This window comes from Takifugu flavidus, chromosome 18 (assembly GCF_003711565.1).
Source record: "Takifugu flavidus isolate HTHZ2018 chromosome 18, ASM371156v2, whole genome shotgun sequence".
In the NCBI taxonomy this organism is placed as follows: domain Eukaryota; kingdom Metazoa; phylum Chordata; class Actinopteri; order Tetraodontiformes; family Tetraodontidae; genus Takifugu; species Takifugu flavidus.
Window position 1 is genome coordinate 8,014,026 of NC_079537.1, and position 23,265 is coordinate 8,037,290.

At 48.0% G+C, this 23,265-nt stretch overlaps 1 protein-coding gene and 1 long non-coding RNA gene across 4 annotated transcripts; one reads left to right on the forward strand and one right to left on the reverse strand.

Annotated features, from left to right (window-relative positions):
- The first annotated feature begins 916 nt into the window (after nt 1-916).
- glis2b (GLIS family zinc finger 2b) lies at nt 917-23,263 on the forward strand. Of its 3 annotated transcripts, none has more exons than XM_057014683.1 (7): nt 917-1,810; nt 16,455-16,656; nt 17,165-17,295; nt 18,459-18,614; nt 18,705-18,838; nt 18,915-19,033; nt 19,105-23,263. In XM_057014683.1, the coding sequence occupies exons 2-7, from the start codon at nt 16,479-16,481 to the stop codon at nt 19,839-19,841; spliced, it is 1,455 nt and encodes a 484-aa protein (XP_056870663.1). In that variant the 5' UTR covers nt 917-1,810; nt 16,455-16,478; the 3' UTR covers nt 19,842-23,263. The 3 variants fall into 3 exon arrangements, with proteins under 3 accessions (XP_056870663.1, XP_056870661.1, XP_056870662.1); XM_057014681.1 differs by lacking the exon at nt 917-1,810 and adding an exon at nt 6,614-6,797; XM_057014682.1 differs by lacking the exon at nt 917-1,810 and adding an exon at nt 6,777-6,797 and having other exon boundaries at nt 18,477-18,614.
- On the reverse strand, nt 8,506-13,189 carry LOC130514861 (uncharacterized). The gene is made up of 3 exons (XR_008947077.1): nt 12,183-13,189; nt 11,608-11,672; nt 8,506-8,744 (listed from the first exon to the last, which is right to left on the reverse strand). It is a non-coding gene; the product is annotated as an uncharacterized LOC130514861 (long non-coding RNA).
- Nucleotides 23,264-23,265: the final 2 nt, after the last annotated feature.

Consider the following 23,265-nt stretch of genomic DNA (forward strand, 5'->3'; position numbering starts at 1 on the left):
AATCACCTGGTAGGTTGCTGTCTGCCCTCTAGTGGTGGCCACTGGCAACAGGTTCCTGCTACGCTGCACAGTTTGGAGCCCTCGTCAAAAAGACACTGATGGAAATGAATGCAGACGCGTGTTGAAAATGCCCCTGCTGACGCATTAATTTGCCAAACCTGAGCCGGTCTGAGATCTCCCTAAGTGCCTGAAGGTTATATTAATGAGGTGGAACTCCCATTTTTATTTTCGTTTGCGAAAATAAGTCAGATGCGTGTGGAGCTTAGATGGGCTAATATTCCGACCATTTTACCTGTCTGATGGTTTCTCATCTTCTGCTTCTGTGTTTCATTATAAGCTTTAAGATATATTTGACCAGAGGAACATTTAAAATTCAATATTTAACTTTATTCTTTATGGAATACAAATGCTTTTATATACGTTTTTACTATTTTATATAACACGTTTTTACTATTACTAGGCCCCGTTTATTACGATCAATAACAAATCGAATTATTGATGCAAGCGTGCGCACAAACCCAAATATGTTGGAAAACTGGTATGATCGGCACAAAAACGATAGAACCCTCAATTTATAAAGAGTTCATACACCATGCAAACGTAACGGAAATGATCATTTTTGTTCGTTTTTAAATGCAACCATCCCATGCAGCAACAAACCAGCAGCCCCATTGAGTGCGTCTTACATTGTAGTTTAATGTTTACATGGGTGTAATTGTAATTTATTGTAACCCAATTAACTCAGCGTCGCCAGGGCCTCGTGATGGTGACGCAGACGGGTCAATGTGTCTTTATAAAAACTTTTGAGGAAAAAAAAGAAAAAAGAACCTTCATGGAGTGAACTGAGAGAAGGGGGGGGGGAGAGGGAGTCGGGGACTGCCCATGGTGGAGGGGCGGAGCGGTAAGCATGCGCTGAGCTGGCAGACCCTGAGCTGGTCCTGACGGGCTGGCTGCGCTCCGGGCGACTGTCTGTGCGCCTCAGACGGTCGTGGGGCAGACTACCCGCAACACTCAGCGTGTCATCGAGTGCTCAGAGAGAGAGAGGGGGAGAAAAGGAGAGGGGCCAAACGCGTCACCGGGTGACAGTTACGAGAAAGGCAAGCAAACAACCTCAAGTCGGAATCTGGAAAAGCGCCGAAGAAGACGGAGACGACCCACCCCTCGTCCACCCCACACCCCGTCGCCAACCCGCCCTATCAACCCTACCCACCACTTGGTGCCATCCCTCCGGTCTGAACTGCCCTCCCACCCCGCCAGAGACGCACCGCGGCCGCTCATAGGAAAACCCCCGCCCGACCAGCGTTGCCATTAAGCGATGCACTATGAATTAAAGAAGAAATCACCTACGCGTTTTTGACGCACCACCAGCCTTCATTTTTCGTCCGCGGCAACAGTTACAGATTTAGGTGTCTACACTTTTTGACGGCTTCCAATGGCACGATAACATATAGAATATCTCATCCTATGGCTGCAGACCGGGTTGTCCTTCAGTCCTAATTTTTTTTCCCACTTAAACATCCAGCTGTCACATAGGCTGTGTGGAGTGTATGCTAGATTTTTCTATGCTTAGAAGTAATCCTGACAATGGTCTGGGCACGGACCGCCTCTCCAGACACTTAGCGCTCATTTTTCCAAGGCGTATAAGCTCACTGTTTTCGCTTTTATAGAATTAAAAGCGAAGCATCGACGGGGAGTCATTTGACACCGAATAAGATTTAAACAACGGGACTTTGCGTGCGAAGTTTGCGCCGGGAAGAGTGGGACCAAGCCGGAGATATCTCGGCCATATCCGCGGCGTTTTCACAGTACGGTAAGCCAGGAGCATTTCTGTCCTCCCTGTCATTCCTGCATGTTGTGTGTGTTTATCAGGTGTGTCCACGTTGATCAGAATGCACCGCCACAATGTGGAAAAAAAAAAAAATCCCTGCCCGGGTTCAAACAGGGTAGTGACCTATTTTCCGAGCCTCTCCAGCGGTGCGCACGTATCCAGCGACCGCGTCTCCCCACGCTCACGTTCACGGCCAGTCTTGACGGATTTGACCGGTTTCTGTGCCGTTTTGTCGCACCGGCTACATCTTTAAATACGCATGCTGCCTCTGTCAAAGCGGAATATCCCCCCTCAGCCTCGGGAGACATTAAAAAAGCAGAATCACAAATCCTCTGTGGCACATCAGCGCAGTCCGGCCAGCTGTTGTGCAAAAGGCTGATTCTGATGGTCTGTCACAACATCTGATAAAGAGTTCAATATCTCCGTCCGTCCGTCCGGTAGATAAATGCGTGACGCGCGGGTAACGTGGAAAATAAACGTTATTTTCCGGGTTGTTTCTTCGGTCTTTGCTTGAACTCTGTTACACTCCTCTTTCCGCTATGGTTCATGTGCTGTGATATTAAATGAACCTCGCATCATCTTTATCTGTTCAACCTGTGCTTTCCAAATCAGTCACACGTCACAGAAAAAAGGAAACCGTAATTTTATGGATACGCATGTAAAAAATCTCCGCATTAACCAGACGGGGTGAACCTGACTGTGACTCATCCCTGCATCTAGAACTTTTTGTCATGTCTCATTGATTTGTGGAATCATGGCTACTGGAAAATGTAGAATCTTTGACACCCTGGTTTGAAGCAACTCTGTTAGCTGAGGCCAAGCATGTACAGGGGGCAAGGATGAGCCCCGCCACAGAGGCCTGCATGGATAAAAAGCTATTTTCCTCCAATTAAGCAATTCCAATGTCCCTAAGCTTAATTGTGTGGACACAGGGACTGGAATTAGGAGGAACCTTCTCCCCATTGGCTGCCTCCCACAGGCCCATTGTTTCAGAAGATGCAGGGGAAAGAGCAGAGCCCTGCCAAGGCGGACCTAACAAGCCCCATGCTGGATTGGGAAAAAGGCCTGATCATTAAAAACATTGGGCCACAGTTCAGATTGAGGCACATTCGGGGGGCAAGGGTTGTAATTTCAGAGGCGGCTGTATTTTCAAGGTGAAAGTGAGGATGTATAGGAGGCTGAGAAAGCCTGTAGATATGAGACTAGAGGAGGTCCCTCTGTGAGACCACTGGACGTCTATCAGAGTATGCAGGAAAGAGAAACAGGGAATGAGGCCACGTTTTCTTTGTGCAGATGGAAGACTCAGACTCCCTCTCCTTTCCATTCCCTCTTCCAGGCCCCTGCTATTTAATCCATTGCCCTCTTTGAACTGTGCACAGGTGCTTCTCGCATCCACTGCCTGTTTCCTGGATTGTTTACCCAATCAGCTGCTGATAAGTTCACCCGCAGGTCGACCTTAATATCTGCGTCTGATAGAAAAGCCAAGGCCAGACCAGGATCCATCCATCAGGATGGCCACCTCACACCATGTGGCTGCGTGGTTTCGGCTGTTCTTTCCCAACGTGGCATTCCAGACTCATCGGCTGTGTGTCACGACTGTGGGAAAGGTGTCGCCGCTCAGATTTTCCTACATTAAGGTCTTTACACCTTGCTGAAGCCGTGACGCCATTCCTCTGGTGTCAGAAGCCGCTGCTGCTGCTGTATGTGAGGAAAAAGGTGGAACCCGATGACACATTCCTGCATCAGAGAGCAACCTTGAGGCATGTGCTAGAGTGATGGTTCAAACTAACGGCACTTAATTCCTTTAGCCTGGCTCATAAAAGCACGCCGCATCTCCTGCAGACAGAGGCACCATCAGTCGATTTCAGCGTTTCCTTTTTTCTGCAAGTAGGGTAACAAATAGTATTGTGTCCAATAAGATGGGAGGTTAATATAATTGGCCACCAGCTACACCAGCAGAGCGAGTGTAAGTGTGTGAATTGATATCACAGCAGGGCACCATGCTGCTGGGGATTATACTCAAGCTGAAAGGCAACCCACCAGCAGGGGATGGAGGATTGCAGTGTTCAGTGAAAGAGGGAACTCACAGTGCAAACAAGGTGTCCAATACTTTTTTCTTTTCACACGGATCAGTCCTGGTTTACTTTATATCCCATCCACCGTCTCTTTACTCAGCCTTTCCCTAACCAGGTTCACTGGGGCTGGGTTGAGCTTATCCTGGCTGTAATACACCCCGGATAGGGCACAAGTCTGTGGAAGAGTTTAGAATATCGTGCCTGTTATAATCAGATTCCAAAGGCACCATGCTCTGGTTCACCCATTAGGCTTTATGGTTATCAGAAATAGTGGTATATCCCAGCTTTTGACCTTTGCTGGATGTAGCCAGAAGACTTGTCCACCCAGTTAAGTCAGCTAATATTAAAGCTCAGCCAGACTCTTTAATTGGACCTTGTTCATGTGTACCAGCACAGCAAGGCTACTTATTTATACATTGGTATCTCAACGCACATTTAAAAGATATTTACATTGACCTATTAATTCCACTCCCAGTAGTATTATCTGTGTGCATGGCTGTGACTTTTAAAAGTTTCATTTGGCATGACATAATCACATGCATTTTAAAAGCTGCCCTCGCCCCTTTGCTGTGTTCACGCGCACAACCTAAATCTAGCCGACTCCCTATCTGTTCAAATTAAGACTCTCGTGTCATTACGGGCCATCGCTCTGCGGTTTTCCCCACATCTTTTTAAAAACAAAATCAATTCCATGTGTGCACAACGGAGGTGACACACTCATTCTTTGGAGCGCTGCAGAATGATGTGGCCGCGTGGACTCGGGCCTCTGGAAAGGGACATCAAGAATTAGCAAAATGGGGATGCAGAAGTTGACTAACACCACCTTGCAACCTGAAGACCAGTACGTGATACTTTATCCGCCGGCTGGCTGGGCTCACAGACCGTGCATTTTTCTCCAGTTAAACTGTAACCACTAATCACCTCGCAGCCTCACTGTTACTTCCTGGAGCTGACCACTGAGGGGTCCCCAGGCTGCGTTAGAATGCACCCTCAGGGGGAAACTATGATGCACACATTTTAAAGTCACCTATGTAGGAGCTCCCTAAGGAGCTCGGGGCTCTTTTGTGCGATGATGTGCCACGGCGAATTATAGGGGTGAGTTCCTCTGCTGCAGTCTGCAGGCCTGCATTTCCAAAATAAACACAGACAACTCAGTGCCTGTGTCCACTACCCCACCCTACCTCTTTGTGTTTAGCGCCGCTTTTTTTGGGCTCTCCGCACGGGGTTTCTATGGAGAGAGAAATTCTGTTCACGGTGCCCTTCAAGACAAGACCCAGACCTTGCCTCTTCAGCGCAGATCTTAGGCTGAATCCGACGAGGAAGAAAAGCAACGTAAAGGATCTGTCAGAGATGAGAGAAGACAGACAGGCTTCAGTCACAGAACACTGTAAATATGGAAGCAGATAAAACCTTTAGATAACGGCAGCTCCGTTTCAGGAGCTCTGAGCTCTACAGCAGTGCAGTGGAGACACAGCTGGTTCATATTATTATTTACTTGCTTGGCAAACACCCCGGATTCTTTAGGATAACCTCCATGGCACAGCAGCTGAATGCATTTAGGACTGAGGCAATGGATGTATATTTAAGCCTGTTTGCAGAGTAAAGTACAGGAAGAGTCAGACGAGATGGGTATTATAGTTTGGTTTTTTTTAAAGAGAAGACTGTTGAGGCATTTCTGAGAATCAAATCAGGCGCTCAAGTCTGGGCCTGGGCCCGGCGCCCTGTCTGGGCATATCCAGTCCTGTCAGTGTGCTTCCATACTTTGCCCCTTCACTTCCCTTCTCACCTCCCTCCATCCCCAACTCTCCCGGACTTGATCTCCCTCTCATTTTCACCCTGCTGCTCCTTCCATTACTCCCCTGCGCTTTCAGCTTTCCACAAGCCCCCGTCTTAAGAAGTGACGCTGGCATTATATAAGACCAGCTCCGTGTTAAACATGCAGTAAATGGGGGGGAGGGAAAAAAAAGTTTTGGCTGTGAGTGTTTACCTTCTGGTGTTGTGGAGATGTTTTTAACCCTCCATTCAGTTCACATGTAGCTCTGCCTTTTCTGCCATGTACTGGAAATGTATGTTTAAAGTTTGGTAGAATAAAGACTTGTTTTTTGCTGTTCCTATCCATCAAGAAAAATGAGCCAGTATTCTTGTAACACTGTCGGTCTTTCTCTTTGACCGTGTCTGATTGATTGCTGTGACCTTGCACGGACCTCCACAAGTAGTCCTGTCAGTCCCAGTGAGTGTGGACATTTCTAAATTGATTTTAAATGTCTGTATCGATTCAGGACACAAGCAGCCTGTAGGAGCCTGAGTCATGTCCTGACCTTCAACAGTAATTGAGATCCTCCCAGTGCTGGGGTGCATCTTCCCAAAGCTACTCGTATACTGGGGGAGAAGATGGCAGAAAGAGGTGGCGCTTTCTGGATCTCTGTCATAGATGTGCCAATAAATCAAAATCAAATGCTAAGCACCGTTCCACTTTACAGCCACCATGTTCAGCTGTGTCTCTTGCCATCTCCTTCACCCTCCATCTGCTCCTATGAATCTGTCTTCTCCCTCGCTCTTTTTTCCGGTTCCCCTCTGTTGGATGGAGCCAAACGAAGATAAAAGCTGTAGGGTGGAGCCTGTCATTTGGTTGAACTCAAACATGGGAATACAGGGAGAAAAGAAGAGGGAAGGAGATTAGGGGAAACGACAAGGAGGGAAAAATCTTGTCATGTTGACCTCGTCTTGTGGCCCTCTGCAGATGGGGGGGGAGTCTCAAAGAAAACCGGCAGTGAGGAGGGAGGACACAGAGTTGCCGATATCCTAGTTCACGAGCAAAGGACAACGCAAGCTTTGTGTGTCCACACGCAGTGTGTGAGATCACCGGCGAGGGTGGAGGAAGGGCTCAAATGGAGGTATTACCGTCAGCATGGGGGGGGCACACCCAAATTTAAAGAGGGAGCTCCGTCACGGCCCTGTTGTGCGAACGTTTGCCTCCACAAGAGACGCACAACCCACATCACGTCACTTTGTCTGCTAATTGCTCTCTGCTGTTTTGCATTTCTCCCTCTTCCTGTTTTTGTCCGCTTTCAGCGTGTTTTGGAGCCAAACCCCTGCCCCTTCGCTGCTCTGTCCACATCAGCACGCTTAAAGGCTCACTTGTTAACAAACACTTATTAATGGAGATGCCACAAACCGCAGACCTGTCCCTCTGTAAACCCCTGGGCTCTGTTCTGGTGCACCGGCGTCACTCAGATCACTTCCGCCAAGACAGGGAGTGGCCTCCCAGGAATTCTGTGCGCAAGTTGCACAACAGTCATGATATCGACAGTTAGACGTGTCCGATAGGCACTGGCAGCCTGCCCCGTGCCTCCCCCACATTCTGGAAGGCGGATTGTGGATGAAGCTGCTGCTGGGATCATTTTACGGCTCGCTATTGAATAAGGAGACTTCTCAGGCGGTTTGCATTACGCCGTTGCCCCACTGAGTTGCGTGAAAATGAAAGTGGCCGGGGTCAGCGTGCACAGGCAGAAAAGGGGTTTGTTTCTCATGCGTGTGGTGCCATAATATTCCCGTCCAGGAAATGACTCTGAGACAGGCACACCCCTCCCAAAGCTGGAGCAGCACCACAGAACTGGCCTGCACTCCACAACAAGCAGACAGCATAGCGCGTATGTGCATGCACGTCATTATGGCTTGGAATAGCCCCCCATATACACACGGTGGGGGCTGGTCGCTGCACAAACACTATATGGCTCCCCTTAAAGTTAAAAGTTGCCCGTGGGCGGAAAGACCACATTGGGCCACTCTTTCCATAGGCTCGTTACAATTGCTAGAAAAGGAGAAAGCAAGAGCAAGAGGAATTTCCTCTCAGCGGTGTAGACTTACTGGTGCTGGGTTTTCACCAGTCAGCTCCAGCTATGTGGTCCATTCGTAATATTTTACGCCCTTTTGCGGGTGTACACCTGCGTTCTCATTTGTTATCTCTATGAAGATTAAAAACCTGTGCTTATTTTCTTGGGGTGTGACCTTTAGGGGCCTTTTGTTTGTGTGGTGAGAGAACCTGGTTGTTTTTAACCTTTAGGCAGGTGCTGGTGTTTTGCATTCCTATCGTGACCTTTTGCTCATTTAGGCTGCTTTTAGGGGAGGTCTGCCATCTTTGAAGTGGCAGGGCGGGGGGTGCCTGTGTGTATGCCTGTGCAGGTTTTTTTTAGGATTTAAGAAGATTCATTCTTTTAAACATTCTGATAGCTTTATGGAACAGATTTAAAGAGGCAAAGCCTTTAATGGACAGATAAAATGACATATCTTTTGCACGCTAGTGGGCCTGGTATCAAATTAAGGCGAGATCTGACACTGTTTCACCACCACAGGCGTTAGTTAAAGTTAATATTACCCGTTTAGATGTTAGAATGATGCTAATGGTGACGTGAGCCAACAGGAAGGAGACTATTGTGTGGGAGTAGCAAACAACAGCACTTCCGAAGCACAGACCCTTCGCAGCAGCTAATAAACACGGACACATGTGGTTGGTGGGCTGTTGGAAGGACAAGAGCTGTGATCGCCCATGTCTACCTGAACACATAGAACAAAAATGGTGTTTACGCCAGGAAAACAGTAAGCCAGAGATGTTTGCTTTAATCCCCCCCCCCCCAACCTCCATCACTGACAAGCTCCCACTGTTTCTCCTGCGTTATTGGCCTAATCTCCCCTTTCTCTTCTTTCCTCTCCTGTTGCTTTCCAGCTGAGCTTTTTGTGGTGACGCCCCTGCACGGCGCGGCGAGCCAACTCTAGACCCTGTGATTGCGCACAGGAGTTGGAGGATTGCATCACTGCCTGTGGGGAGAGGCCGCAGGAATGGACTGAAATGACAGAGAGAGGGAGAGAAAGAGGGGGATGAGGATGAGGATGCCACATTTGGGTCTGTGGCAGAGCAAAGATGAAGAGCGGCGTTTGAAGGGGATGCAGGGGGGGCGGCAGAGGGTCAGAGTTCACTGGGGTTGGGGATGTTGATCGGGGTCTACTAAGACAAACGTGCGCATTTCTTATGGACGGAGTTAGACCTCCCGTGATGCTCGCTGGTCCCGCCACTCTGGAGCCGCAATGTTGTGAAATGCCCCATATTATTGTAAGATTACTCACTGTTCTTTAAGCCTACAGTAGAGTTGTGTGAAGTTCCTGAAGCCTTCACACCGGGTGGGTTTACTGCTGAGAAACTGAGTCACAATGACCAGAGATGTGTGATATAGATTAGAACTGCTTCTGTTGATTAAGCCCTCCGCTCATTTATTAGATCTTGAACAGGAGTAAGTGGGGGGAAGCTCATGACTCCAAACACATGTTTTTGCCCTTAATCACCCTTGTTTTTATGTGTTGTAGCTTCTACAAGGAATTCTATTTAGTTTTGGGAAATTTTACAAGCCTCTTTAGAAACCAGCGGCTAGTATTCTCCTTTTCTCCATTTGGTCATTTTTAAATGATATAATAAACATTTTATATAATTAACATTAATCCAGATCCTTTGTGTAATCGTATTGGCAGCTTGAGGTAATCCTCTTCTGTCCTCACCTTCTGAGGTCTTTGTCATATTTTAAAGTTCTCGCTTCGCCTGGATTTATTGTCTTAAGCCGCTTGTAAAGCCCCCATCTAGTAATGAAGTCAAGCTGTAAACATCCTTTTTTTAACAGAACGTCAGCATATTTGTGCCGCACTTGAAGATACTGCCAGATATGAGTGGATGTGAGTGGTGCTTTTTCTAATCTACTGAAGGAAGCAGCACATGCTAATGTGGTTTGGGTGCAGTCCTACGTCATTATGGAATCAGGAATGCCCATGTTAGTGGGATCAGACCCTCATCCAGCGCGCACGTGGGACAAGAAAGGTCCACGAATAGGTCTCGCAGTCACAGTTGTGGCTTGTCATCCAAAAGTTAACAATTCTAATACCAATATTGGTAGTAAGGGGAGGTAGCAGGAGCCCTTTAGAGCACCAACACAGTGCCCTTGAGCAATGTACCGAACCCTTAAATGCTCACATAGGGTCCTGCAAAGAGGTGGTGACTTCCTCATATGCAGCCGTGATAGGCGCCAGCATCCACTCCGTGACCCCAAAATGGGAACAATGGTCAAGAGAAAGGAGAAGTTAATAAGTCGTAAAAGTTGCATCAACATTCAAACATCACGTTGAGTCAGTATCGATTTGCTCTTTTGTTAAATACCAGTCACCCTCCACGACCTGCCGACACCACCCGGCCAAGAGTCCAGTCAGGTCGGAGGTGACGTCACATGTTAGTCCTTAGTTTAGCACACTATTATTGCTAATTAACTTGAATCATTTATACTCTTGTTTATAACGTCACTCATAACACAGTGTTGACCTCGGAAGGCTGGATGACAGTTTTATATTTTTGGAAGAAATGAAAAAACAAAATAGATGTAGTAATAAGAAACTAAGCTGAAGATTTGGTGAGCAAATGTTTAGCAGCAATTCATTTTGATGGACTTTGAATTGATCTGAATGGGAATTTTTGTTATACAAAACTTCAGTAATGATGTGCAGTGGAAGTTCTAACTTTGTTAACCTGGTTATTTACTTCCCAGAAGTATTAATGCAAACCAAGGAGAGACCACTTCAAGCGTTTGTTCTTGGTTTGACGACAAGCAGCGCCCCACCTTTGCTCCTCCCTCCCTCCTGGCACCTTCCCGCCCTGCCTGCTCTCTGCCTGGAATTCTTCAGTGTCTGAACGTTCTGGCTGGAGGCCATCGGTAGCTCGCTGAGAAGCTTCCTGTTTCACTCCCTGCCTCCTTGGTTCTGTCTGTTCCTCCCTCTTGTACTTTGCTACCTTTCAACACTTAACTCCTCTCCTCACATGCTTTCACCTTGCGTCTATTTTACATACCCACGCCCTCTTTATGCTCTTTATAATAAAGCACCAGGCTTAAATCTCCCCTGTACGGTGTCTGTTTTGCAGCTGTCGGGACACCCGAGCTCCAACATCTGTCTTTTCCCTCAGTCAAAGCATGCTGCTATTACATAATATTATGTGCAATTATTTCTGCTTTCCCCAATGTTGGAAGGAGAGAAATTTAGTTTGCGAATTCTGCGACATAAGCTACAGACACGTCTGGAAATTGTGAAAATAAATTTGGCAATTTGATGCTTGAATATCTAAACCAGGCAGGAGAGGAGCAGGAGGTGAGAGAGGAGTTAGAAAGGATGGAGGAGGCAATGAGGTGAATATAGGAGAAAAACAAAGGCGAAGGGATGGAGGGAGAGAGGGAGGGGGGGGAAGAGGAGTGGAAACTGAGGTTTCCTGTCTGAGGAGGCGGCTGGCAGAGAAGGACAGAGGAAAAAAGTCTCTCAGTTGTGTGTGTGAGGGTGTGCACGGAGGCTGTGGTTAGAGTTTGTGTCAGTGGAGGTTGGGGTCGCTCCTGACTGGGTACCACCTCAAGAAACGTCAGCAGTGACACAAGTAAGACCCAAAAAGGAACCATTTTGTCGCTTTTCGAAATCAGCGTCAAATCTACAAACGGGGGCATTTTTACACGTTTTTACCGTTCGTGAAGAAACAAGGCGAAACTCATTTCACCTGATTTTGATAGTTGAACTTTATAGTCTGTGTAAATGTGGCGGATCAGAAATACTTTGAAATGTTGAAGCGCTTTGATCACATAAGTGTGTGTGTGTGTGTGTGTGTGTGTGGTGTGTGTGTGTGTGTGTGCTTACGTGGGTGTGCATCTTTGGTCTAAAGTGGGCCAGGCCCTTTATTCCTCTTCAGCACAGGCACATGCCTAAAACCCAAAGTGTCAGGGGTCAGAGTTTAGCCACACCCACTGTGCAATCAGTCACCTTTGACCCTCGGTCATGATGAAAATGCGGCAGGTTTTGACATGACAGATGCTGCAATGGCCTCTGAGGGGCTTCTAATGCCTGGTTCTGCTACAGGTTCAGCTTTGTATAGATTTTGTAACTATTATTTTTGCGTTGAGACCACCCTGTAAACTCGCATCTTAATAGATATTTGGTGCAGATGTGTGTTTAAAAGAAATGGATTTCATCTAACTTTGAAGAAAGAAATGCCCACACTAGACCTTGACTCCAGACGCGTAGGTGGTTTTTTTTGTCCTCGGCTTTTTGTGCCAACAAATTCTTACTGGGTTTTAGCTGATAACCTGGTGGCTGAGGCTTCCAAAATATTGAGTAACCAACTGAAACGCCGCAGTAACTGAGTGGAAATCAATTTAGTTTTGTTCCATAGCTTAGCACTTTATGGATCACATGCACTCAGTAAACACTCCCACCTTTCTCCAGTTGTTGTATGAGGGTGAAAGGAGAGAGGGCAGACCCCCGGGCAGAGGTGGTTTACCTCCTACAAACCACCTCCCAGGGCCGCAGCAGGAGGGAGATTAAGTTACCCCCGGCCTCAGAGGGGGTCACATCAAACGTGTACTCGCACAGATCCCCCGGGCCTCTGAAATCCTGACCAAAAAGCAAATGTCTGACACAATCCGATCCTGCAGCCTGTGACGGACAGTAATCATCTTACGTGGCAGCGTATTGATCTGTGCTGAAGCCTTTTTCACTGGGATTTCGGCGCCATCGGGCTGAGCAGCGGGACGGGATCCAGCTCAGCACTGTTCGGGCTTAAGATCAGCGGGTGGGAGTGGAGTCAAGGGTCGGTGCTGACCCGAGCCAGCCTGGCCCTGAAGCAGGGAGGTGTTATAACTTGCAGAGCTCCTCTGACCTGATGGCCTCCCTCTCGCCCATCAGTGAACTCCCGACATCCGTCCGTTTGGACCTTTGAGGCATCCATACCTCATCTAAGGGCGGCGTCCAAACGTGGGAAAGGGTTATATGGGGGGAATAGTTGAGGAGGCTTGTTAAAAAGGACACACACAAACCGTTCTTTCAAGTCTCCTCTTCTTCCTCCACTTCCTCCTCCCTTCATCATCACCCTCCTACATCCACACTGCGGCCCCCTCGGTCATCTGCCCCCCGCCTGCTTGAGGCTGTTTACTCTGCTAGAACGAGAGGGCCCAGAGCGGGGACAATGGCGTCTTTCAGAGAGACTATCAACCCCATGGCTGAGCAAGGAAGTCTGCAAGGGGGCCAGCCAACACCCTTTCCACAAACTTCACAGCCTTCCGCCACACTTTCTGCCTACACTTACATGTCTCACACACTCACAGATACACACCTTGTTTCTCTGTCTACCACCGACGTCCCAGAATGTTGCTCTGAGATCCGCACAGTGCAGACCGGTGGGAGCTCATCAGAACCCACGCCAACAGATTTCCTTAAGAGCTGTTGTCTGGGTGATGTTTCATCCATACAGGACCCTCATCCTGGTTTTGTTTATGGGGGGTTTTAAATGTAACTTATAAGTTATTTCCCAAGAATGTAATAAAATAGCATAATTTGTTCCCATGCAGGCATCATTCCAGTGCCATTAAATCATATTTAATTAAAATAGAAACACTAGTACACTCTATAGTCAAGTGGGAGTCTCTCAATTTCCAAAATTATTTAATTTGCTAATAGCAGTGATTGTTACTAAAAGACATTCCTGAGAGTGGAGTGGGAAACCTGGGCCTGCTTTACTAACTGGAAAAGCTGAGCTCTTAAATGCAGATCTCTGGAGTGAAGACCTCAGCTGGTCTCACTACTGGATGTCGCACTGTTCAGTGGGGCAGCCAGATTGATTTATATTCCAGAGGCATATGGATACAAAAGTTCCATATCTGTTTCTCATCCCATTTTACAGTGGGATTAGAGCAACGTCGGGAGGCCAGTTTGGGCCACACAGTGGCTAGGAGGAGGATTTGCGGAAAGGTTAAGCTGATTCCTGGCTTGTGCCTCGGGGTGAAGGCTTTTGCTCGGTTAAAGAGGAGGACGACAGATGAGTTTCTGCTATTTGAGCCAAACAATGAAGCCAAACCTCTTGGCAGCGAGTGTGGGGGGAGTCACCCTACAGTAAGTTAGTCAGAACTACCCACTCAGGAAAGAGAGAGAGAGATGCAAATGATAGACGTGGTTTTAACTGTCAAATTCACGGTCATTATGCGGTTATCGTTCAGGAGCCTGTGAAAATAAGGTGGGACATGCCATGACAGCAAGCTAAACTAATAAAATAATTAATCGTTAGCAACCGCGGCCCCGGTTTAAAGAGTTTAGCTGAAGCAAATGATTCCAGGTAAAACCTCCAGGACTGGGTAATTAATTCACCAGGATGTGATTGGTTACACCTCCTCAGTGATGACACAAGGAAGGCGACACCCCACGTCCTCGGATTACGAAGAACATCTTGACGCTAACATTTGTGCTACTGCTAATTTTGATGTATTTTGTTTTGCACACGCGGCCTGTTGGATGGTCATGTCTGCTGCTGTGGGGTTTCCTGCTCTTTACCACTGGTGAATCAGCCTTAAGTGGTTGACGTGATGGTGCTGTGTGTCTTGTGCCCGTCTGTGGTCCATAATGAGATAAAAGCCAAAATGTTTACGTGCGTGCGAGTGCACACTCGGCTGCAGCGAGATCAAACTGGTTATGCCATAATTGTACGCTATGAGCACGTTCCTGCAGCTCTGTTCCATTTCTGGCATTACTACATGTGTGTCTCATCATCTTCTTATCAGATGCTGATTGGATTAGTGTCCCTCCGATCCACACACACTCACACACACTCACAGCCTCCTTTGGTTGTCAGTTTGCATGAGCTTTTGATGATCCATGATTGGTCCCATGGACCTGCTGACCTCTCTCACATGCGGCCCCTGGATCACGGCTCCTGGTGCCCCCCATTCAATCATGCGTGACTGTATGTGAGGGAGGGCGAGAAAGGTTGGTTTCTTTTTATGAATGCACAGTTTGATTAATTACATGTGTGTATCTGCACGCTCGACTGGGACATTGGGAGCTGCCCCACATGAACCGGAGCAGGAATATAGGACACGCTGCAACTGCATCTGTGTGTGTGGACACAAATAATGTGACACTTTGAGTGTGTGTGTTCTGGCACATGCTGTATAGTGAGGACATTTTGGCCTGTCCTCACAACTTCAAAGGGCTGTTTTATGGTTTAAGACTAAGTTATGAGTTAAGGATAGAGTTATGTTTGGGTTAGGGTCAGGGAATTAGGGAGGCTTGGGGATGTATTACGTCCTCACAAAGATAAAATTATGTGTGTGTGTGTGTGTGTGTGTGTGTGGGTTGGGGAGAGATAAGATGGTGCAGTGAACCCTAACACACTGTGCTGAATGAAGAGCAGAGCTTTAAACTGTATCAACCACTTTATGAACTGTGCAAAATGCGCGAAGGAAACCAGTTTATTTATTATTTAGCCAGATTAAATACTAAATGTTCACTATCGGCATTTTAAAAACAGTTATTTTTGTTTTAGAGAATCCTCTTATAGATGCTTTAAACAGGATGTCACATGGTGACCCGTAAATGTCTTTCTTTGTAAATATATAACTTACATCAGCTCTGGCTTGTGTAAACATAGAATGCTGAGAACCAAATTCTGCCAATTACAATATCTGGATTCAAAATGTTCAACTTTCTCAATGATCGTAATGTAATATTACTTTTCCTGTATTTTTTTCTATAAATTTGCATGTCGTCTTGAAAATATTTAAAGATATAAGTCAAATTAAAATTTTTACAGTTAACATCATTATTCCTACTTATGTCTGTTAATGGATGAATATAAGGTGTCCAAATTATTCTAAAAGCTCCGACCAAAGAAATGAAGGCTGGAAGAACGTACCAGTACAATATGGTGCCAATGATTTCTCGTTGGCCTTGTTGCTAAGTTACTGGCATGACACAACTGGGTGCATGTTGGGTCAGTGTGGTGGTGGAGGGAGTCGGCGAATGGAGCTCAGAATGACAGCCCAGTGAAGCGTCCCCCCCCCGGCCCTCAGGCTGGGTCCAAAGGTCACTATGTGGAGCAGGGGTGGGGGTGGGGTATGTGGTGGGTGCAGCTGGACTCTAAGGCCTGGGGGGTCTCACTAGTGGTGGGCCTCAAAGGTCCACGGGGGTCTTAAGGTGTACCCTGAAGGGGTGGGTGGGTGGGTCGCTGTTGAGGTTGGTAGGTGGGGGGGGGGGATTGGTGATGCTGCTGGGTTCTAGGGCCAGTGTCTGGTTGAGGGTGGGGTAGAACTAGGGCCCGTGGGGTAGAACGATGGCCATCTGGATTAGATTGTAGACATTCCTCAGGAAGAGTTTGTGAGTAAAGGTCAGTGTAGGAAAAGAGGAGGGCGGGTTGGGGGACTGGGGGGTGGTGGGGGGGGGGGGGGTTGGTCACTCAGATCCCTGTGTGTTTGTTTTTCTTTGGCTTACTCACTGTCTTGGTTTATACTTGTGGTTAGTTTGCCATTGTTATGAGGTATTTTTGACCCAGTGGGGATTGCGGAATGTTTCTTTAAAGAAACCTCATATGGGAGCTGCAGCAGGTGTGACTGTTCCATGGTGGAACGCACCAAATCTTTACACGTGGTTAAAAAAACCTAGCTAGCTCTCCTCCGGCCCCCACTCGGTGTAATCCTGTCTCTGCCTGACTGTTTGTGCAGGTGGGAGGTCAGCAGGTTGTTGCGATGCTCTCCCTGGACGAGCCTCTGGACCTGAAGCTCCCCCGGCGGCCCAGCGGGAGGGACAGAGGAGCGCGCTCGCCATCCCTCTCCCCGCTGCACCCGAGACAATCTCGCCAGCTGCTCATGGCGGATGATGGCACTGCGGTCATAGAGCCTGCCTCCCCAGACTCCCCTCACACAGGTGAGTAATGGCAAAGCTTTTGAAAGCGCTGCTGTTGCGAAAATCGACTTGACTGAACTTGTCTGGAATCTTTTGGTTTTCTAATGCTAAGTTTTACAGGGAGGTTGTGTTTAGTATCACACTGATGGAGCTGAGCTTAACCGACACACTGACACAGATTGTTGCACACTCTAAAACGAAGAAGCGTTAGTCCTGTAGATTTCTTGTTGTTTCTGGTGTGTAAGGCTGCATTTCTCTGTTGGGCTCGCTAGCAGTTTAAGCGACACTGAATTGAGACAGTCTGCGTCATAAAAAGGGGTCATGTGGTCATGTGGTAACTTAAGCTAATGAGTCTACAGCCACAACAAATGGGGAAAAACCCCTGAATTGTCCCCCGTAATGACAGCGCCTGAGAACGTCTCAGTTTACTGCTGAGGCTAATTCAACCTCTGTTGCTGACCAACTCCGGGTAGGAAGAAAGGTCAGCGTTCCCATATCAGGTAATGCTAACCAGTGTTCGCTTTTCCAGGTGTACAGGTGGAGCCTCCCTATCGAACCGACACCCCTACTCCCCCCGCAGTGGACCTGAGCATGTCCCCCTCCTCCCGGCACACTCCCAGCTCCCCAGAAATGACCAACGGCAACTACATCCCTTCAGGCGTGAGTGGCTGAACTTAAACTCACGAGCCCTCAGATTGTTTTGAAACCTTTTCCCGATCACAATGCCTCTGCTATCGCCGTTTGTTACGTTATTGACGGAACAACCTTCTGTTATTCTGTTGGGGTCAGCGAGTCAGGAACTTTAGGTCGCCTGTCACACTGTGCATGAGGGAATGTGACTGTGCAAGGGGTTGGAGGCCTCTTATCAAACACCTCCTGTGTCCCCAACAAGTAGCTCTGTCTGCCCCATTTGCACTCATTGGCCCCACTGGCGTGATGTGTGCACCACTGTGTGCATAATCGGATTTTGGAAGAGGTACAGCCATGCAGACCTCACGCCGCCTAATTCAATTCCTTCCCAATTGAATTGAAACATTCTGGCTGGGACCATTCATCTGCGTCACATCCCACCGAGTTCTTGATGGCCCCTGACCCCACCATTACACACACGACACAATTCTCACACAATGCTTCCTTCGATGCCTCTCAGACATAAAATAAATAAATAAATGTGTTTTTAAAGGAAGAAGAGCCTCTCAAGCCCGTGTTCTCTTTTTAAAAATGCAGGGGTTTGTGCCTGTGGAGGCAGAGAACATCTCATATGAGGAAATTTGTCACATCGCATTTCTAACATAGCTGAGAGCGATGTGGCCGCAGGACTGTAACCGATTTGCACACTAATTCTGCCTCCCCTTATTCTGACGTTGACGTACACGCATTAGCCAAACGTATTTCCTATTTTGGTCCAGGTTACTCTATTCTGCATCTGTGCGAGTCCAATAACCTATTAGGGAGGTCTGGGGAATCCTGGAGGGGAGTTTTCTACCGAATGATCAGCAGCTGACTTGTGTTTCCCTGCACTGTTCTCTCAGCGGTGCCGTCAGCTCGGCTCTGGCCGAGTTCTGTCTGCCGTCCTCGGACGCGCCGAACAGCAGCTCTGATCTTTTTTACATGATTATTAGGCTTTCAAGGATTTCCAGGTCATTTGTTTGTTAAATGTCATTTGTGGGCACCAACAGCAGACTCGAGAAGCTGCATAACATCCGATAGTGTCCTGATTCCTTATGCAACCGACTTGTGCAAATATATAATTAAAAAGAAACACAAATACTGAAAATGGACTGAGGCTAATGTTGTTGCTCCTGTTTCTATTTGTTCATCAGAATTCTCACCTCTCACAGGCCTTTCAGTTCTTTGTGCCCGTGGGGGCTGGGGCGGGGCTTCACCTCCCATCCTCCATGTTCGTTGGCCAAATGAGCGACAAGCGAGCCTCCCCCGAACTGTCAGCCGATGAACAGCTGGCCTGCCGCTGGAGGAAGGTACTGTGGTCCCACAAAATGAAGGAAAAAAACAGACTTTAGGATCCTGGGGCAGACTAAAAAAGTGACAAATGCTTCCTGCCTCTCCAGTGTCACCTGCTGTTCGACTCCCTGCAAGACCTGGTGGATCACGTCAACGACTTCCACGTGAAACCCGAAAAGGATTCTGGGTACTGCTGTCACTGGGAGGGCTGTGCTCGCAAAGGGAGGGGCTTCAATGCAAGGTGAGACGAATCATTGGGGGTGAGCCTGGGGTGAGCCTGGGGGAGCCACGATGAACTGGTGCTTGTGCCGCTGCAGGTACAAGATGCTGATCCACATCCGCACCCACACCAATGAGAAGCCTCACCGCTGTCCCACCTGCAACAAGAGCTTCTCACGCCTGGAGAACCTCAAGATACACAACCGGTCGCACACAGGTGGGCGGAGGTTCAAACGGTTTAGCTGCTGGTCTTTCAGGCTGTGTAAGTGTGGAATCTTCTGCCTGCAGGGGAGAAGCCGTACATCTGTCCTTACGAGGGTTGCAACAAGCGTTACTCCAACTCCAGCGACCGCTTCAAGCACACACGCACGCACTATGTGGACAAACCCTATTACTGTAAGATGGTAGGCTGCCTGAAGCGCTACACAGACCCCAGCTCTCTCCGCAAGCACATCAAGGCCCACGGTCACTTTGTGGCTCAGGAGCATGGTTCCCCCGGTGGGCCGGGCTCAGGGCTGAGAGGCAGTCCGAGCGGCGGGCTCGCTAACGACGTAGGGAAGGAGTCGGAGATGTCCTACGTGAGCGCGGCCCACATTATCATCCCTGGGGCGGCGGCTGCTCTTCTGGGAGGTCATGCCCTGCAGGGTCTTGGTGGTGGTCTACCCCTCTCCCCTCTGAGTCCTCAGCCGCTGGACCTCAGCGCACTGGGTTGCCCAAGCTCACCTCCTGGCAATGTGGGACCAATTTTGTCCTTCAACACCTCTCCCCTGGGTCTGACCAAGTCCACCCTGCTCTCCTCTGCATTCCCCACTGCGTCCTTGGGCTTGCCCATGGTGCCCATGCTGGGTACGCCATCTGACCGCAGAACCCTGGGCCAGCAGGCCAAGAAGGGGAGGGGGGAGGACGTAAAGAAAGAGCTGACTGGGGGGGTCTTGAACCTCTCTACAGGGGTGTCTCATGATCCCATGTCATGGGTGGTCATCCCCCCAGGCACTGTGGTGCTCAAGCCAGCTGTGGTTAACTGACACCTACCTACTCACCCACACACACGCCCACACACACACACACACACACACACACACACACACACACACACACACACACACACATTCCAGAAGAGCTCAGGGGGCCAGGGTTGTGGGGTGACAGACTAATCAAGGGTACCGATGGTCAGAGTGAATTGGCTGGGACAATCAAATGCATGTAAACAAATCTGAGAAACTGCTCATGATCAGCAGGACCAACATGGACACGACACCTCAAAAAAGGAAAATCACATTTACAACGCAAGCCTCTTGTTTAGATGGGACAATAAACCCGAGGCCCAAGAACTCATGTTCACGTCCGTGTACGACTTAGTATCTCTATCACAAGGCTCAACAATGGCCTTCTTTTGATCTCTAATTTTATATTTGATTCATTCCTGTTTGCGGTTCCATTGACAGGCAGCATTAACATGGCCGTCTTCGTCCTCTGTGTTCCTGAAAACAAACAGTCCTACTCCTTAAAAGTATTTATTTGACTACATTGACCGTGTGCCTCCAGCTTAGCAGTGAGACAGACCTAGCATGAAACACAACGGCGCACTCGCGTTTAGGCTAACGTGCGCGTGACAATTTTCACCCATAATCTTGTTTTTCCTGGGATGCTGTGATGTCATGGATCAGCCAAACTTGCAGTACCAAAATAAGTGAACGCAGACTGTCTAAAGAGACACAGCACTTCCTTTGTCAACTGGTCCTCCACATACCTGCTGCTAGACTTCTCAGCACTCCCAGACCAACACAAAACTGGGAGAGAGCACTTTTGACAATCTATTCCTAGTTTAGGGAAGGTGACCAAGGCGAATGTGTGCCAGGTGGGCTTTTAAGGGCACAGAGTGAGCCGGAGACTCGACACAGACAGGTGGTGCCGCATCACCTGGCGAGACCAATCACTTCCGCTTGTGTTCAACTTAACAGCACTTTCGGCATATAGCTCCCCCTTCCGGTGAGACACGGTACAACACATCCCGTTTTGCCCTTTTTAGAAGTCACGGCGTTTCACTTCTGGATTGTCCAGCTGCTCTCCTGTAATTGAATCAGCAGGCAGTTTGTGTATGAAAGGGCCACTGTGGTGATAAACACAAGTGGCTTGTGTTTTAGAAAGCAACCAGACCTGAAAGCAGCTGCGATAGACAGGTGGTCATCAAGTGCCGCCGTGCCAAACAAAAGTTCATAAGGGGTAAATACAGATGTGCGTACTGTGCCACATATTTGGGGGCGAGCGGGGTGGGTGATGTGCTCGTTGCTCCACACAGCTGGACTGACTATAAAGCCACACCAATTCAAACTGCCTCATTTCCCCCTGTCAAAAGGGGCAAAAAAGAGACTCATTCGACTTCTGGGAGAAGCTCTCGGATGGTTTGGTAAAGCAGCCAACATGCACTTATCACATGATAATTCCTGACAATGTTTATGAAATTTTACAGCATTTTTTTTCCTTCCTTCTTGCAATGGAGTCGGGCAGGGTTGTTGCTCAGCGCTAATGTATAGATGTTTACTGGCATCTCCGCAGAGAGGACCATCACAACACAAGGAACATTCCCTCAAGAGACTTTTCCATCAATGTGTCGAAGTAACAATCCGTTATTTCCGTTTTTCCAAGATGTATTTTTGCTGTTGCTCAGACGAGACATTCTTTTCTGATGTTGAAGTTGCTTCTTGTTTTTTCTGTGGCAACATTCTGCCATCGGCGCCGTGTCTTTGGCTGTGGAGAGGACGAGAGGAAGAGTTTTGGGGTTGCGCAAGACGGTGTTGGTTCTGCGAAGCCCAATGTATTGCCATGAAATTCAGTTCAGAATTTAGGAGACTAAAATCAGCCAAGAACATTGACCAATATGCTACTTTTACAAGTTTCCACTTCATATTTTACAGAGTTCTCTGTAAATGGGGAGTTTTGTCCGTGCAGCGGTTCACTGTTGCCTTGAGCGTCACGGTCAAGTATTTGTAAGGGTTCCCTTTGGGAATACAGCTAATTTAATTCAGGACTCTAGATTCCCTGTGTGAATTTGAGTACAGTACACAGATGCGTCACATGAACTGGGTAACCTCTCTGGATATGTCAGTGCTGATGCTAGCATAGCTGTCAGTGGGTCATGGAAGCGAAGCTGTTTGCAAATATTGTTATTTAGTCTTCTACCAGAAAATGTCCTTCAGGCTTAAATGAGAGTAATGTTTGCCCATGGAACGTGTGCAATGCTGGCAAAGTGTTTAGAGCAAGATGTGACTGACTGGCTGACTGACTGAATCAACAAAAGCACGGGGGGGGGGGGGGGGGGGATAGTGGGAGATGAGAGGCCGCGTGCACGAGCCATGCAGAGAATCGCTGTGCTCTGCAGCCATCTTCCATCTGGCCACCTCCCCAGTTAGCAGCCTGCTCTGAAGTCACTGTCTGTCCTCAGTCCAATGTGGAAAACTAGGCCACTGAACTCTGCCTGACCTCTTTATTTATATAATGAAACCCAAAAGGCATTAACGCCCCCCACCCCACCCCACCCCCACAACAAAAACAGGCTCTCTCCTTGTGTGCGGCCAAGCAACGCACCTTCATTTCGGCAGCAACGTCCCGTCTGTTTCAGAGAATCCCCAGTTGTGAGTGGACGATCCCGGTGTGTGACGTCACCATTAACAGGTGTTAAGTAGGCTAGACGTGGTTTCCGTGGCAACAGCGAGCCCGGCTCTCTTCCTCTTCCCCGTCTGCATCTCCACAGCTCGAGACGAGGGCTTCGGCGCGACGGCAGACAGCTGGATAAAATGACACGGATCCGGTCAGGATCCACAACGTTTCAATATGAAATAAGCTGTATGGTGCATTAACCCTTTGAGCTCAGTCTGTAACAAACTGCACTTTCCTGTTCTGCCTCGCAGCGTGTGTACAGTCGGGATGCGTCCCTTTATTTACTTTATTCTTTTGGGAACCACAAACCGTAACAACAAAAATCTTATGAAGCTAAAATCTTTTTTTTATACGATAGTGGTACTACCTGGACATTAAACCGCTCTGCTTGTGGGACTAATGTCCAGGACATTCGTGTTAGCTAGCCAGGCCAGCGTCATTAAAGGGGTGCCAACGACTGAAGTGTTGCACAAAGGGTTAATCATGAGACTAAGGCCACGCAAGGCCCGTTCAAAGTTATGTTGTTTTGCACATTTGTGAGGTATGTCAGTATTTTGATTTTTCCAAGTGCCTTTTTATTACAGGTGAAATATAGAAGTTATACACTATATGAAAAACAAATTCTATGAAAATTATTTTTCTTTTCCTGGCAACGTGTTATGTGGACAAACGTCTCCCATTGGTACAGCATAGCGGTCTTCTCCTGTTTTAGAGGAATTTTACTACGATATTGATAATAATGTCAATGAAAAGAAAAAAGAAATGTTTAATAAAGTTGTATTTGATATAACT